General features: G+C 46.5%; 1 protein-coding gene across 4 annotated transcripts in view; it reads right to left on the bottom strand.

Moving 5' to 3' along the window:
- Nucleotides 1-15,791, bottom strand: part of REPS1 (RALBP1 associated Eps domain containing 1) — a 161,950-nt gene that overhangs the window by 133,850 nt on the left and 12,309 nt on the right. For all 4 annotated transcript variants that reach the window (XM_075339820.1, XM_075339821.1, XM_075339823.1 and 1 more), the window contains exon 3: nucleotides 2,720-2,913. In XM_075339820.1, the coding sequence (XP_075195935.1) occupies nucleotides 2,720-2,913 (194 nt within the window). The remainder of the gene's footprint in view (nucleotides 1-2,719; nucleotides 2,914-15,791) is intronic.

The following is a 15,791-nucleotide window of genomic DNA, read 5'->3' as shown; positions in this document are numbered from 1 at the left end:
GGATGCATGTGCCTCCTGACACAAAGCAAAAAACTGGCTAGGACTGGCTAGCAGGGGGTGTATATACTGGGAGGGAGGAGCTACACGTTTTGAGTGTAGTAACTTTGTGTGTCCTCCGGAGGCAGTAGCTATACACCCATGGTCTGGGTCTCCCATAGGAACGATAAAGAAAAGAATGTTAAACGCGGTAAAAACGCGGCCAAAACGCACGTGGACTTATAGCGTTTTTGTGGTCAAAAGCAACTTTGGCAAATACCATTTCTGCCAAATGGTGCGTTTAGAACTGCAACTACCTTGACGCAACGTGGGCACATAGCCTTATTGCGGACTTCCGAGACTTGCAGCGTTATTTTTCGGGATCTAAAGCTGGGTAAGGGATTATTTTTTACATCCTTAGGTGACGTTTATAATTATACCCCTTTGCGCTGTTTTGATTGCCAGTTAGTGCAATTACTAGTCACCTTAGGGGACGTAAAGCTGTGATCGTCCAATCGCTTGTGCTATACGGAGCAGGGCATTAGCACTGCGCTGTACAGCAGAAATCATCATCTTCTATGAACGCTGTAGCCAGTGTTGACATGACGTTCGTCATCAGCTGACCCCCGGCTGTCATGATAAACCATCGGCACCCTGCAATGACGTCACAGGTGCACTGATGGGAGCAGGGAATGACGCACTCCCCATGCCAATTTCTGCTGTCAGATAAATCCTGCTGTCACTATCTAGTTAACAACCGTAGGTTACCACAATCTGGTAAAAACGTGCGTAACAGTCGTTTAAATTTTTATTTCATAGATCAATAATACCCATGAATACAAGCTACAGTGTAATATATTCTATGAGACAAGCTGCTTCTTTCCCTGTCAGAATTCATCATCAGAATGCTTCATTGTGAGGTAAAATCTGGATCAGTGAAGACTTTTCCATTACTGAGATAGGAGATGACAGCCGCTACTGATGAGGTTCTACACAGACTGGAGGACAGGCGGCGCTCTGCCTCTAGCTCCTTCTCCTATTCTATATACTGTATTGTTTGGATTAGAAGATGCAGTCTTGGGAGGAAAATGAGGGGTGCGTCTTATAATTTGAATGTAAGTTACATTACGGGGGTGGTGGATAGAGCGGCGGGGGGGGGGGGGGGGTGTCACAGGAGGCAGAGGAGATGCTGTGGGCAAGGGGCTGTGTGGCAGAAGCCGCCATTCTGAAGATGTCAGTAGTGCGTGCTTCAAATAATGGCGCCCAAAGTTGGCATGTGCATGGATTGAGCATCCACGCACGCGTCACCTCCATCCCACTGTTGTCCCTGCAGCAGACTTAAGGAAAATGGTGCCCGGAGGTGGCACGTGCGCAGATGAGATCTCGGCTTGTTATTAAGCCGAGAGCTCCATTTGTGCACATGCCAACTCTGGGCGCCATTTCTTTGAAGCCCGCACTGTCAACAGTTTCTGGATGCTCCTCCTGCCTCACGAGCATCTGGGACACCCGCTGCACCGCCCGCAGCATTGCCCTACTCCACCACTGCCCCTGCCTCCGGTGACCCCGCTCCAGCACCACTGCTGCCCTTCCCTCTGGTAAGACACCACCGGATTATAAGACAGACCCATATTCCCTTTCCCCCTTTTTCTTTTCCTCTATATTTGGAGTGTGTCTAATAAAACAAAGTATGGTACATAGAATCTCCTCAGTAGCGGCTCTCATCTCCTCTCAGTAATGGAAAGTCTTCACTGAATACACATTTTACCTCACAATTGAGATATTTGATCATGACGAATCCATTTTGGCAGAGAAAGAAGCAAAATTTGTCTGAGAAATATTACAAAGTTGCTTATTTTCATGTGTACTATTGATTTATAAAATAAAAATTAAACAGACGGTGACTAAGTTCTTTATACGACAAATTTTTGCTTTTCCCTCCCCTTATTCTAAGAAGCATAACCTTTTGATATTTACGCTCACAGACAGAGCATGCTTTGAGAGAATCAGCTACAGTTCTGAAGGTGTGAAGGACGCCATGTCTCTCGCCATGTCTCTCTCTCTAGATGTTCCAAGTCCTATTCGAAGATCCTTGTAGACAATTTGTCATCAGGTTTTTGCTTCCCCAGGGCTGCATAATGTAGAGACAGAGACCCTGATTCCAGCAATGTGTCACTTATTGACCTGTTTGCTGTCATTTTGATAAAAATCAGTGTTTTCTCTGCTGCAGATCTAGCTAGCAGTTATACAGAGCTCATGAATATGCTGGACTACCTGGCAGGATGCAATGTAGTCCTGTAATGATAAACTACTGCTGGTCTGATTAAACAGGGATTTTATCAAAACTACACTGGTGACAGATTCCCTTTATCTTCTCTTTTTGAGGGCTTGTTTCTACATAGCAAGTTATTTTGCATTTTTTATTTATTTCATTTGCATTGGGGTGGAAAGGTAAGTGTGTTGCCTGAAAAAGAAAAACAGCAATTTGGGGGTTTGTATTTTCTGATTTAGTGTATAGATGAAATTTTATATTTGGTAGATGGTTTTGACTTTCTACAGAGGACATCCACCATTGTGTGTGGAGTAGACTTGGCTCCCACATAGGTGTAGAACATGTTTATAGTTTCGGAGGTGCCACCTTGTTACATATATTTATTGTATATTAGTATGAGTTGCTGTGCGCTCCTTTCACCACTTGTGGGTTCAGACAAACCTTATTACTGAAAGTAGAGACTGTAAATGATACCTGTTGATCGGTTGCACCACGTGACTGGATAGAATCATGACTAACTGAGCTTTTCTTGACTTGTGTTCTGCCAGGAGGAGGCGGAATAACTCCTGAGTAAGAGGAGTTATCCCCTTCTGAGCTGTGGGTGACTGAGTGTCTTGAATCTTGCTCGTTTTTCGGCACCAGGAATCTCGGCAGAGGCAGATCCTTAACTGAAAAGGGAATAGATAACAGCATTTGTGACTGCTTCAATATGGCAGCTACGCTTGAAGTGACGGCAAGGTTCGCCACAGTTGGCCGTCACATTAGATGCTCAAAAACTTAAATTAGCCTGTCATTTCCCCAGCCTGCTGCGGTAATGTGAAGGTTTTCTGTCAGCCGCTTTAGGCTGCAAGACAACTGCAGCTTGAGAATGGTTTTGGTTTTACAAAAAGCTGTGGAAAACCGTGGAAATCCCCCAACAATCAAATTCATTGGTGCTTTTATTTGCCAGTTGACTACTGGTTTAACCCCTTAGTGCCAATTTTGACCTTAACCCCTTCACGACCATGGACGGATCTTTCCGTCATGGATCGTGTCCCGGTAAGCCCCGCCCCCTACCGCGGGCAGGTGGCGTGGATCGGCACACATCAGCTGTTTCCAACAGCTGACATGTGTGCCTACATGTTCCGAGTGGAATCGCATTCCACCCGAACCATTAACCCCTTAGATCTCGCTGCCAAAGTCTGGCAGCGAGATCTATATGCGCGCGGCCATGTTTTCTACTTACCGCCGCCCCCTCCGGACGTCACGTGAGTGATCACGTGACGTTCAGTGGTTGCCATCGTAGCACAGGGTCATGTGATGACGCCTGCTGCTAAGAAGTTTCACTTTCCTTTTTCCTCGGCACGGAGCAGAGGAAAAAAGAATGACTATTTTTGCTGTTTACAGCGGTATAGCTGTGATCAGCAGATAGTGATCAGCGATCGGATTGCTGATCGCTATAGCCCCCTAGGGGAACTAGTAAAATAAAAGTAAAAAAAAAAAATGTAAAAAAAAAAGTTTAAAAAAAAAAACCTAAAAAGTTCAAATCACCCACCTTTCCCCCCATTGAAAATTAAAGGGTTAAAAAAAAAAAATACACACATTTGGTATCGCCGTGTTCAGAAATGCCCGATCAAAATATAAAATCAATTAATCTGATTGGTAAACAGCGTAGTGGCAAAAAAATTCCAAACGCCAAAATTAAGTTTTTTGGTCGCCGCAAGTTTTACGCAAAATGCAATAACAGGCGATCAAAACGTAGCATCTGCGCAAATATGCTACCATTAGAAACATCAGCTCGAGACGCAAAACATAAGCTGTCACTGAGCCATAGATCCCAAAAAATGAGAACTCTACAGGTTTCGGAAAATAGCGCAAAACGTACGCCACTTTTATTGGACAAGCTTGTGAATTTTTTTTAACCCCTTAGATACAAGTAAACCTACACATGTTTGGTGTCTACAAACTCGCACCGACCTCAGGCATCATACCCACACATCAGTTTTACCATATAGTGAACACCGTGAATAAAGAAGGGAATTTTGTTTACTTACCGTAAATTCCTTTTCTTCTAGCTCCAATTGGGAGACCCAGACAGTGGGTGTATAGCTACTGCCTCTGGAGGCCGCACAAAGAACTACACTTAAAAGTGTAAGGCCCCTCCCCTTCTGGCTATACACCCTCCCGTAGGAGTACGGATTCCTCAGTTTTAGTACCAAAGCAAGAAGGAGGAAAGCCAATAACAGTTTCAAAAACAAATTCAATCCGATAACAAGATCGGAGAACTTAAGAAACAACATGAACAACATGTGCACCCGAAAAACGAAACCCTAAGAACAAATAGGGCGGGTGCTGGGTCTCCCAATTGGAGCTAGAAGAAAAGGAATTTACGGTAAGTAAACAAAATTCCCTTCTTCTTTTTCGCTCCTAATTGGGAGACCCAGACAGTGGGACGTCCAAAAGCAGTCCCTGGGTGGGTAAAAAGATACCACATGAACGGGCTGTCAGACAGCCTCTTCCTACAGGTGGGCCACCGCCGCCTGAAGGACCTGTCTACCTAGGCTGGCATCTGCCGAAGCGTAGGTATGCACTTGATAGTGTTTGGTAAACGTGTGCAGACTCGACCAGGTAGCCGCCTGGCACACTTGCTGAGCCGTAGCCTGATGCCGCAATGCCCAGGACGCACCCACGGCTCTGGTAGAATGGGCCTTCAGTCCAGATGGGATCGGAAGCCCAGCAGAACGGTATGTGTGAAGAATTGGTTCCTTGATCCACCGCGCCAGGGTGGATTTGGAAGCTTGCGATCCCTTATGCTGACCAGCGACTAGGACAAAGAGCGCATCAGAACGGCGTAGAGACGCCGTGCGAGAAATGTAAATCCTGAGTGCTCTCACCAGGTCCAACAGATGTAAACCCTTTTCAAATTGGTGAACTGGATGCGGACACAAAGATGGCAAAGTGATATCCTGATTGAGATGAAAGGAAGAAACCACCTTGGGAGAAAACTCTGGAATTGGACGCAGTACTACCTTGTCTTGGTGAAACACCAGGAAGGGAGATTTGCAAGATAACGCCGCTAGCTCGGACACTCTTCGAAGAGACGTGACCGCCACAAGAAAAACTACCTTTTGTGAAAGCCGAGAAAGGGGAACCTCTTTCAAAGGCTCGAAAGGCGGCTTCTGGAGAGCAATGAGAACCTTGTTCAGATCCCAGGGTTCCAATGGCCGTCTGTAAGGAGGAACGATATGACAAACTCCTTGGAGAAACGTGCGTACTTTAGAAAGCCGTGCCAAGCGCTTCTGAAAGAATACGGATAGCGCGGAGACTTGACCCTTAAGCGAGCTAAGCGACAAACCTTTTTCCAACCCAGACTGCAGGAAGGAAAGAAAAATTGGCAATGCAAATGGCCAGGGAGAAAACCCTTGAGCCAAGCACCACGCTAAGAATATCTTCCACGTCCTGTGATAGATCTTAGCTGAGGATGGTTTTCTAGCCTGTCTCATTGTGGCAACAACTTCATGAGATAAACCTGAGGCCGCTAGGATCCAGGACTCAATGGCCACACAGTCAGGTTCAGGGCCGCAGAATTCAGATGGAAAAACGGCCCTTGAGACAGCAAATCTGGACGGTTTGGTAGTGTCCACGGTTGGCCTACCGTGAGATGCCACAGATCCGGGTACCACGACCTTCTTGGCCAATCTGGAGCGACGAGTATGGCTCGATGGCAGTCGGACTTTATTTTCCGGAGAACTCTGGGTAACAATGCTAGAGGTGGGAACACATAGGGGAGTCGGAATTGCGACCAATCCTGAACCAAGGCGTCTGCCGCCAGCGCTCGGTGATCGTGAGACCGTGCCATGAAAACTGGGACCTTGTTGTTGTGCCGTGACGCCATCAGATCGACGTCCGGCGTCCCCCAGCGGCAACAGATCTGCTGAAACACGTCCGGGTGAAGGGACCATTCTCCTGCGTCCATGCCCTGGCGACTGAGAAAGTCTGCTTCCCAGTTTTCCACGCCTGGGATGTGAACTGCGGATATGGTGGACGCTCTGCTTTCTACCCACGTCAAAATCCGCTGGACTTCTTGAAAAGCTTGGCGACTGCGTGTTCCCCCTTGGTGGTTGATGTACGCCACCGCCGTGGAATTGTCCGACTGAATCCGAATCTGCTTGCCTTCCAGCCATTGTTGGAAGGCTCGCAGGGCAAGATAGATTGCTCTGATTTCCAGAACATTGATCTGCAGGGTGGACTCTTCCTGAGTCCACGTCCCCTGAGCCCTGTGGTGGAGAAACACCGCTCCCCACCCTGATAGGCTCGCATCCGTCGTGACCACTGCCCAGGACGGGGGAAGGAACGACTTTCCCTGTGACAATGAGGTGGGGAGAAGCCACCAACGCAGAGAGTCCTTGGCAGTCTGAGAGAGGGAGACAGTCCTGTCGAGGGACGTCGATTTCCCATCCCATTGGCGTAGAATGTCCCATTGTAGAGGGCGCAGATGAAACTGCGCGAACGGGACTGCCTCCATTGCTGCTACCATCTTTCCTAGGAAATGCATGAGGCGCCTCAGTGAGTGCGACTGGCTCTGAAGGAGAGATTGCACTCCAGTCCGTAGCGAGCACTGCTTGTCCAGTGGAAGCCTCACTATCGCTGAGAGAGTATGAAACTCCATGCCAAGATAAGTCAGAGATTGGGTCGGGGTTAGATGAGACTTTGGAAAGTTGATAATCCACCCGAAACTCTGGAGAGTGTCTAGCGCCACCTTCAGACTGTGTTGGCATGCCTCTTGAGAGGGTGCCTTTATAAGCAGGTCGTCTAGATACGGGATGACCGAGTGACCCTGCGAGTGCAGAACAGCTACTACTGCTGCCATGACTTTGGTGAAGACCCGGGGGGCTGTTGCCAGACCGAAAGGTAACGCTACGAACTGTAGGTGTTCGTCGTGTATGACGAAGCGTAGGAAACGCTGATGCTCTGGTGCAATCGGCACGTGGAGATACGCATCTTTGATATCTATTGATGCTAGAAAATCTCCTTGAGACATTGAGGCTATGACGGAGCGTAGGGATTCCATCCGGAACCTCCTGACTTTTACGTGTCTGTTGAGCAACTTTAGATCCAGGACGGGTCGATACGATCCGTCCTTTTTTGGGACCACAAACAGATTGGAGTAAAAACCGTGACCTTGTTCCTGAAGAGGGACGGAGGTCACCACTCCTTCCGCCTTTAGAGCGGCCACCGCCTGCAACAGAGCATCGGCTCGGTCTGGTGGTGGAGAAGTTCTGAAGAAACGAGTTGGCGGACGAGAACTGAACTCTATCCTGTACCCGTGAGACAGAATATCCCTCACCCAACGGTCTTTGACGCGTGACAGCCAAATGTCGCCAAAGTGGGACAGCCTCCCACCGACCGCGGGTGTGGGAATCGGAGACCGCAAGTCAGGAGGACGCCGTCTTGGCAACGGTTCCTCCGGCTGTCCTTTTTGGGCGTGACTGAGACCTCCAAGAATCTGAGCGTCTCTGGTCTTTTTGAGTCTTTTTTGACGAGGCGAATTGGGACCTGCCCGGTCCTCGAAAGGACCGATAACCAGACTGACCCTTCCTCTGTTGGGGTTTGTTTTGTCTGTGTTGCGGTAAGGATGAGTCCTTACCCTTGGAGTGTTTGATGATTTCATCCAAACGCTCTCCAAACAATCGGTCACGAGAAAAAGGCAAATTGGTTAAGCACTTCTTGGAATGAGAATCTGCTTTCCAATGTCTCAACCACAGGGCCCTACGCAAAACAACGGAGTTGGCTGACGCCACTGCCGTGCGGCTTGTAGCGTCAAGAACAGCATTAATCGCGTACGACGCGAATGCCGCCATTTGCGAGGTCAATGGTGCTACCTGCGGGGCAAATGCACGTGTGACTGAGTCGACTCGCGCAAGCCCGGCTGAGATAGCTTGGAGTGCCCATACGGCCGCAAAAGAAGGCGCTAATGACGCTCCAATCGCTTCATAGATGGATTTCAGCCAGAGCTCCATCTGCCTGTCAGTGGCATCTTTAAGTGCCGCTCCATCTTCAACTGCAACCAAGGATCTAGCTGCAAGCCTGGAAATTGGAGGATCCACTTTTGGACACTGGGTCCAACCCTTGACCACCTCAGGGGGAAAAGGGTAGCGTGTATCTTTAAGCCGTTTAGGAAAACGCCTTTCAGGATAAGCGTGGGGTTTCTGGATTGCGTCTCTAAAGTCAGCGTGGTCCAGAAAAGTGCTTAATGTACGCTTAGGGTATCTGAAATGGATTCTCTCGTGCTGCGAAGCTGACTCCTCTACAAGAGGAGCTGGTGGGGAAATATTTAACATCTTATTGATGTTAAATATAAGATCATTAACTATGGCGTCACCATCTGGTGTATCTAGATTGAGAGCGGTCCCAGGATCAGAATCCTGATCAGTTACGTCCGCCTCATCACCCATAGATTCATCTCGCTGGGATCCTGACCATTGAGATGAATGTGAAGGCCCGTCATAGCGAGCCCGCTTAGGCTGCCCGGGGCCATCGTCCGAGTCAGAGTCTTCACCCTGAGGTGTATATGCCCGTCCCGGAGCTTGGAGGTAATTCAGCTGAGGGGGACCAGGGGGCAATGATTGCACAGTGTCCGTGGCCTGAAGTACAGGCCTAGCTCGCAATGTGTCAAGAATTTGTGACATAGTGAGAGACATTCTGTCAGCAAAAGCTGCAAACTCAGTTCCTGTCACCTGGACAGCATTCACAGGTGGTACACCCTGGGTCACGTCCAGCAGAGGTCCCGACTGTGCAAGCGCCGCAGGGGCCGAGCACTGCACACAATGGGGGTCCGTGGAGCCTGCCGGTAGAAAAGTCCCACATGCGGTGCAGGAAGCATATAATGTCTGTGCCTTGGCACCCTTGCGTTTTACGGACGACATGCTGCTGGCTCTCTGCAATGTGAGAGAGTCTATAGCCAAAGGGCGACCAGCGCTATGTAATACCAAGTATTTGTAGAAACAAAATACTAAGAATACTACTGGCACAAGAGGGGGTGAGCCCTGAGGGCTGCTTACCGCCCGCTGAATAGCGGGTAAGAGGCGCAGAATTCCTTGTCTGGGTCTCCCCGGCTCCCCTCTGCAGCTCAGCGTGTCAGCAGGAATGGCTGCCGGCGTCTGTGGAGAGGGGCGGTCCGTGGGAGTTTCCAAACAAAAGTGCGGGAAACAGTGTCCCCTCTGTGCCGATTGTGAGGGCTGGAGTATGTAAAAACGACTCCAGCCCTCGGCGCTGATGCACTGGCCAGCGTCCCGCCCCTCTCCTGACTGGCAGGTCTGGGGGCGGGAACGAACGGAAGCAGGCCGCAAAAGCCGGGGACTCGAGTTATCAGCGCGGCCGCCGTAAAAGCGCGGGCCGCGCTGAAGTCCCCGGCGCACCACAAGTGCCAGCCGCGCCGCAGTCCCAGCGGCCGGCGCGACCGATTCCCAGAAGTGGCCAGCGTCCCGCCCCTCTCCTGACTGGCAGGTCTGGGGGCGGGGAACGAACGGAAGCAGGCCGCAAAAGCCGGGGACTCGAGTTATCAGCGCGGCCGCCGTAAAAGCGCAGGCCGCGCTGAAGTCCCCGGCGCACCACAAGTGCCAGCCGCGCCGCAGTCCCAGCGGCCGGCGCGACCGATTCCCAGAAGTGTGCCTGCTTCAGCGAAGCTGAATGAGGCCATGGCACAAGCGCCGTAGCGCTGATGTCCCCCGGCGCACTACAACACCCAGCATGCTGCGGTGTGAGCGCCAAATGCACGGGGACACAGAGTACCTTGAGGAAGCAGGGCCATGTCCCTGATGTACTCCGCTCCATCCAGCATCTTCTCCAGGGGCTGTAGATGGAGCACGGTCTCAGTGCCTGGAGACCAGTAAATCCCACTTCACCCAGAGCCCTGTAAAAAGGGATGGGGAAGGAATCAGCATGTGGGCTCCTGCCGCCGTACCCGCAATGGGTACCTCAACCTTACAAACACCTCCGACATACAGTGGGGTGAGAAGGGAGCATGCTGGGAGCCCTGTATGGGCCCTCTTTTCTTCCATCCGACATAGTCAGCAGCTGCTGCTGACTAAAAACAATGGAGCTATGCGTGCGTGTCTGACCTCCTGCGCACAAAGCTAAAAACTGAGGAATCCGTACTCCTACGGGAGGGTGTATAGCCAGAAGGGGAGGGGCCTTACACTTTTAAGTGTAGTTCTTTGTGCGGCCTCCAGAGGCAGTAGCTATACACCCACTGTCTGGGTCTCCCAATTAGGAGCGAAAAAGAAAGATCCCAAAAACTATTGAGCCATCACACTTTTTTTGCAATTTTTCCACACTCGGAATTTTTTTGCTGCTTTCCAGTACACCATATGGTACAACTTATGGGTTCATTTAAAAGTACAACTTGTCCCGCAAAAAACAAGCCCTCATATGGCAAGATTGACGGAAAAATAAAAATGTTACGGCTCTCGGAAGAAGGGGAGCAAAAAACAAAAACGCAAAAACGGAAAGTGCCCCGGGGCTGAAGGGGTTAATGCCCAGGCCATATTTTCCAATTCTGACCAATGTCACTGATAGGTTATAACTCTGGAAGGTTCAATGGATCCTGGTGACTTTGAGATAGTTTTTTTTTGTGACATATTGTACTTAATTATGGTGGTAAAACGTCAGAATATTATTCGAGTTAATTTGTGAAATTAAAAAAAAAAAAGTAAATAAAATGAACAATCTGCAAAGATTTAGCAAAATTTCGAACTGTGAATTTTTATGCCCTTAAAACTAGAAAGTTGTCACGTAAAATAGTTAAATGACGTCCCACATGTGTACTTTACATCAGCACCAGTTTTGAAACATTTTTTGTTAGGAAGTTACAAGGGTTAAAAAGTTTATCAGCAATTTCTAATTTTTACAACAAATTTACAATACTATTTTTTTTTTTCATTAGGGATCATATTTGAAATGACTTTGAGAATTCCAAAAAGTGACAATATTTTAAAAACTGCACCCCTCAGACTGCTCAAAATCACATCAAGAACTTTATTAACCTGCCAGACGCACGGTGTGCAAGTGCAGCAATCACATATAATCCACTGCAATGATCGAGCACTGACACTAAAGGGGGCTTTACACGCTGCGACATCGCCCGAGCGATCTCGTTGGGGTCACGGAATTTGTGACGCACATCCAGTCGCTTTAGCGATGCCGTTGCGTGTGACACCGATGAGCGATTTTGAATCGTCGCAAAAACGTTCAAAATCGCTCATCGGTGAACTGGGGGTCCCTTCCCAAATATCGCTGCTGATTGGTGTACGAAGTAGATGGTTGCTGCGGCAGCACACATCGCTATGTGTGACACTGGAGGAACGAGGAACCTCACCTTACCTGCGGCCACCCGCAATGAGAAAGGAAGGAGGTGGGCGGGATGTTACGTTCTGCTCATCTCCGCCCCTCCGCTTCTATTGTTGCAGCGGTTCAGTGACACTGCTGTGACGCTGAACGAACCGCCCCCTTAGAAAGGAGGCGGTTCGCCGGTCACAGCGACGTCGGTAGGCAGGTAAGTAATGTGACAGGTCCGCGTGATGTTGTACGCCACGGGCAGCGATTTGCCAGTGTCGCACAACCGATGGAGGCGGGTACGCACGCTACCGATATCGGTCATGATATCGCAGCGTATAAAGTGGCCTTAAAAGGGGTTTACACACTGACATTGCTAGCGATCGCAGCTGCCCCCATCAATTGTGTGTCACGGGGCATCTGTGCCTGTGAACAAAATCGTTAGTTGGAGGAAAAAAATGTCGGCACATCCAACGTAAAAATTTCTCTATTTTCACATAGCGTTAAAAGAGTCCATCCATATTCAGAAGACCCTGACGCGTTTCCGACGCAAAAGAGCGTCCTTAATCATAGGCTAACATTTTTAGTGAGCTCTAGGCATTTATAGGTAAAGATCAACAATATAGTTAGAGATAATTGGTAACACATGATTAAAAATGACACTAAAAACAAAAAGGGGGAAGGGATTGTGAAACACCGTAGTATAGAGCATCTCATAAAGTACCATTAATAGTATTTCAGCAACGACAGAGCAAGTCATATTTAATCTCATTGCAATGAACTGTGTGACTGAACACAATGGAGGGAGAGAAAGGAAGGAAAAAAAATAATTTGTTGCACATTCAATACAATTGCATGATCTATATCACAATTGATAAAAGATTGCATCGTATGCGTCTTACCAGAAGGAAGTGAAATCACAGTTTTTCTATTTTGTAAGCTTCTCTCAAAGCTAGATTTTTCACCCTGTTAGCACCTCTAGTGGATGCATTGACTTTCTCAATAGCAAAAAAAGAGAAGCTATCCAGCCCCCCCCCCCCTATGTGCAGGTATAAAGTGTTTGTCCTGAGCATGAAGCATTTTTTTGCTATTGAGAAAGTCAATGCATCCACTAGAGGTGGTAACAGGATGAAAAATCTAGCTTTGAGAGAAGCTTACTGGATCCTTACATTAAAAAACAAATTTCCAGGAGGTATGAACTATAGAAATGATTTATATTATATATAATTGAATAAAAAGAAAAACGGGGAAAAAAAATCTCCCTTTTTCCCTCTTTTTTTTTTGTAATGTATGTCCTTATGCCCAAAATAGAAAAACTGATTTCACTTCCTTCTGGTAAGACGCATACGATGCAATCTTTTAACAATTGTGATATAGATCATACAATTTATTGTATTGAATATGCAACAATTTTTTTTTTTTTTCTTCCTTTCTCTCCCTCCAATGTGTTCAGTCACACAGTTCATTGCAATGAGATTAAATATGACTTGCTCTGTCGTTGCTGAAATACTATTAATGGTGCTTTATATGAGATGCTCTATACTACGGTGTTTCACAATCCCTTCCCCCTTCTTTTTGTCCAATCCTACTTTTTGTTTTTAGTGTGTGATTTTTAATCATGTGTTACTAATTGTCTAACTATTGTTGATCTTTACCTATAAATGTCTAGAGCTCACTAAAAATGTTAGCCTATGATTAAGGACGCTCTTTTGCGTCGGAAACGCGTCAGGGTCTTCTGAATATGGATGGACTTTTTTAACACTATGTGAAAATAAAGAAAGAAATTTTACGTTGGATGTGCCGACATTTTTTCCTCCTATTCAAGTTATAGTCCACCTGGCGGACTTCATATCGTTGCACTCCATGGATGTGTGGTGACCTATTCCATTGGGCGTGTCAAGCTTTCCTCCACTTCGTCTGTTAAAAATCGTTAGTAAGCGTCACACATACCTTCCTAACGACATCGCTGTGGGTGGAAAACAACCTCTTTTCTAAGGGGGCGGTTCGTGCGGCGTCACACAGCAGGCCACGAAATAGAAGCAGAGGGGCGGAGAGCAGCCGCATGAATGTCACTCCCACCTAGTTGCCAGAGGACGCAGGTACGCTGTTGTTCTTCGTTCCTGGGGTGTCATACATAGCAATGTGTGCTGCCTCAGAAACGACGAACAACCTGCGACCAGAACGAGCAACGACATTTTGAAAATGGACGGGTCAACGATCAGGTGAGTATTTTTGATCGTTAGCGGTTGCTCGTACGTGTCACACGCAACGACGTAGCCGCATGTGCGTCACAAATTCCGTGACCCCAGCGATATCTCGTTAGCAATGTTGTTGCGTGTAAAGCGGCCTTTAGTGTTTAGAAAAAAAAAACAAAAAACCAACTGTCTTTTTATCATTCAACTGACAAAAAAGTGGAATAAAAGGCGATCAAAAAACAAAAATGGTAGCAATGAAATGAAAACATCTTGTACAACAAAAAAACATCATATAGCGCTGTCAGCAAAAAAAAAATAAAAAATAAACAAAACTATAGCTCTCAGAATGCAGCAACACAAACATGTTTTCCCTATAAATTTATGTTTTTATTATTATTATTGTTGTTATAAGTTTTTATGGTGTGAAAATGGCAAAAACAAATAAAAATAAAACACAACTACTGTATTTTTCTGATTGTAAGACACTTTTCCTACCACAAATTTGGGAGGAAAATGGGGAGAATGTAGCTTACACGGGGGAGGTGAAAAGGGGGGGGGGACAGGAAGGAGGGACGATGCTGAGGGCTATGCGCTGTTCTGTGGGCGGTGTTGATGTCTAGTTGTGCTCGCTGCGGAGGAAGAGGCAGGTGGTAATCCTGAAAATGTCAGTGCTGTAGACTTCAAATAATGGTGCCCAGAGTCAGCGTGTGCACAGATTGAGCTCTTTGTTCAAGATCTCACGTCCTGCCTCACAGTGAGCAGCCAGGACACTGCGCCATCACCCTACTGTAGCATCACTCTGCCTCCTGTGACTTCGCTCCACCACCCCCTAATTCAAAGTTTGAAAATTGTGATATTTTCTACATTTTTGATATTTTCACAAATATGGACCACAATTTACCACTATCATGAAGTGCAATATGTCACAAAACAACAATGTCAGAATCACTTGGACCTGTTGCAGCGTTCCAGAGTTATTAACTCAAAGTGTCACTAGTCAGAATTGAAAAAAAATATTTGCATTGCTGCATCCGTAAAAGTCCAGTCTATCAGGATACCAAAGTAATTACCAGCCGTTAGGCCACGTGTACATTGAGTATTTAGGCTGCATGCACACAGCGCATTTTTAGTAAAGCATTGTTTGGTGTTTTTGTGACAAAAACGGATGTATATCCTTATGCAAGCAAAGTCAATGAGAATTCTGAAGTGCTGTGCACACATTGCTCATTTTGTTCTTGCAGTTTTGGGTGCAGAAAAAAAAAAAAAATCTGCAGGATATCAATTGTGCGTTTTTTTTCCTGGGTTATGTAGCTCTTGATTTTACCAAAAAAAAAAAAAAAATGTAAAAAAAATTAAAAAAAAGGGAAACGCATGGCACAAAAACACAAAAAAAAAATCATTTCTTTTTTGGTGCATTTTTCTGCCACACAGTGCAGAATTTTTGCACCAAAAACTCCGCATGTGGCTCAAAGAGAAAAAAAAAAGTCAAAATATTGGAATTGGGGGTTTTCAACCTCCATATATCTCTAAAAATGTCATATTAAAATATCAAAAACACATGTACCCCATATCGGTATCAATAAAACCCATCAGATCAACATCCAAAATTTTTTTTTTAAGCAGAGAAAAAAAAAAAAACAACTTAAAGTTTAGTATTCAGTAATCATACTGGCTTGGAAAATCATGTCTTTTTACCATACAATGAATACCATAAATAACAGCATATACTATGGTAAAATGGATGGGGCCATTCAATGCTACAGCTAGTTCTGAAAAAAAGCCCTAAAATGACATGTGGACGTAAAAATAAAAAATTAATAATACATAATTATTATTATTATTATTATTATTATAATAAATAAAAAACGTATGGCTCTTGGAAGAAAGGGAGGATAAAATGCAAATGTAGAAACAGAACTTGACTGCAGACACCACTGACTGCCAATACCTTCGCCCTTTGTTTTGACTCTAGAATAATTACCAGCCCTCCACATGGAAATTATATGTTCCCTGTTCTGCATTTCTGATGAAACCTGTTT

The sequence above is a fragment of the Anomaloglossus baeobatrachus genome, chromosome 3 (genome assembly GCF_048569485.1).
Source record: "Anomaloglossus baeobatrachus isolate aAnoBae1 chromosome 3, aAnoBae1.hap1, whole genome shotgun sequence".
Lineage (NCBI taxonomy): Eukaryota > Metazoa > Chordata > Amphibia > Anura > Aromobatidae > Anomaloglossus > Anomaloglossus baeobatrachus.
Note: the sequence above shows the minus strand (reverse complement) of the source record. Positions and strands in the feature narration are given on the sequence as shown.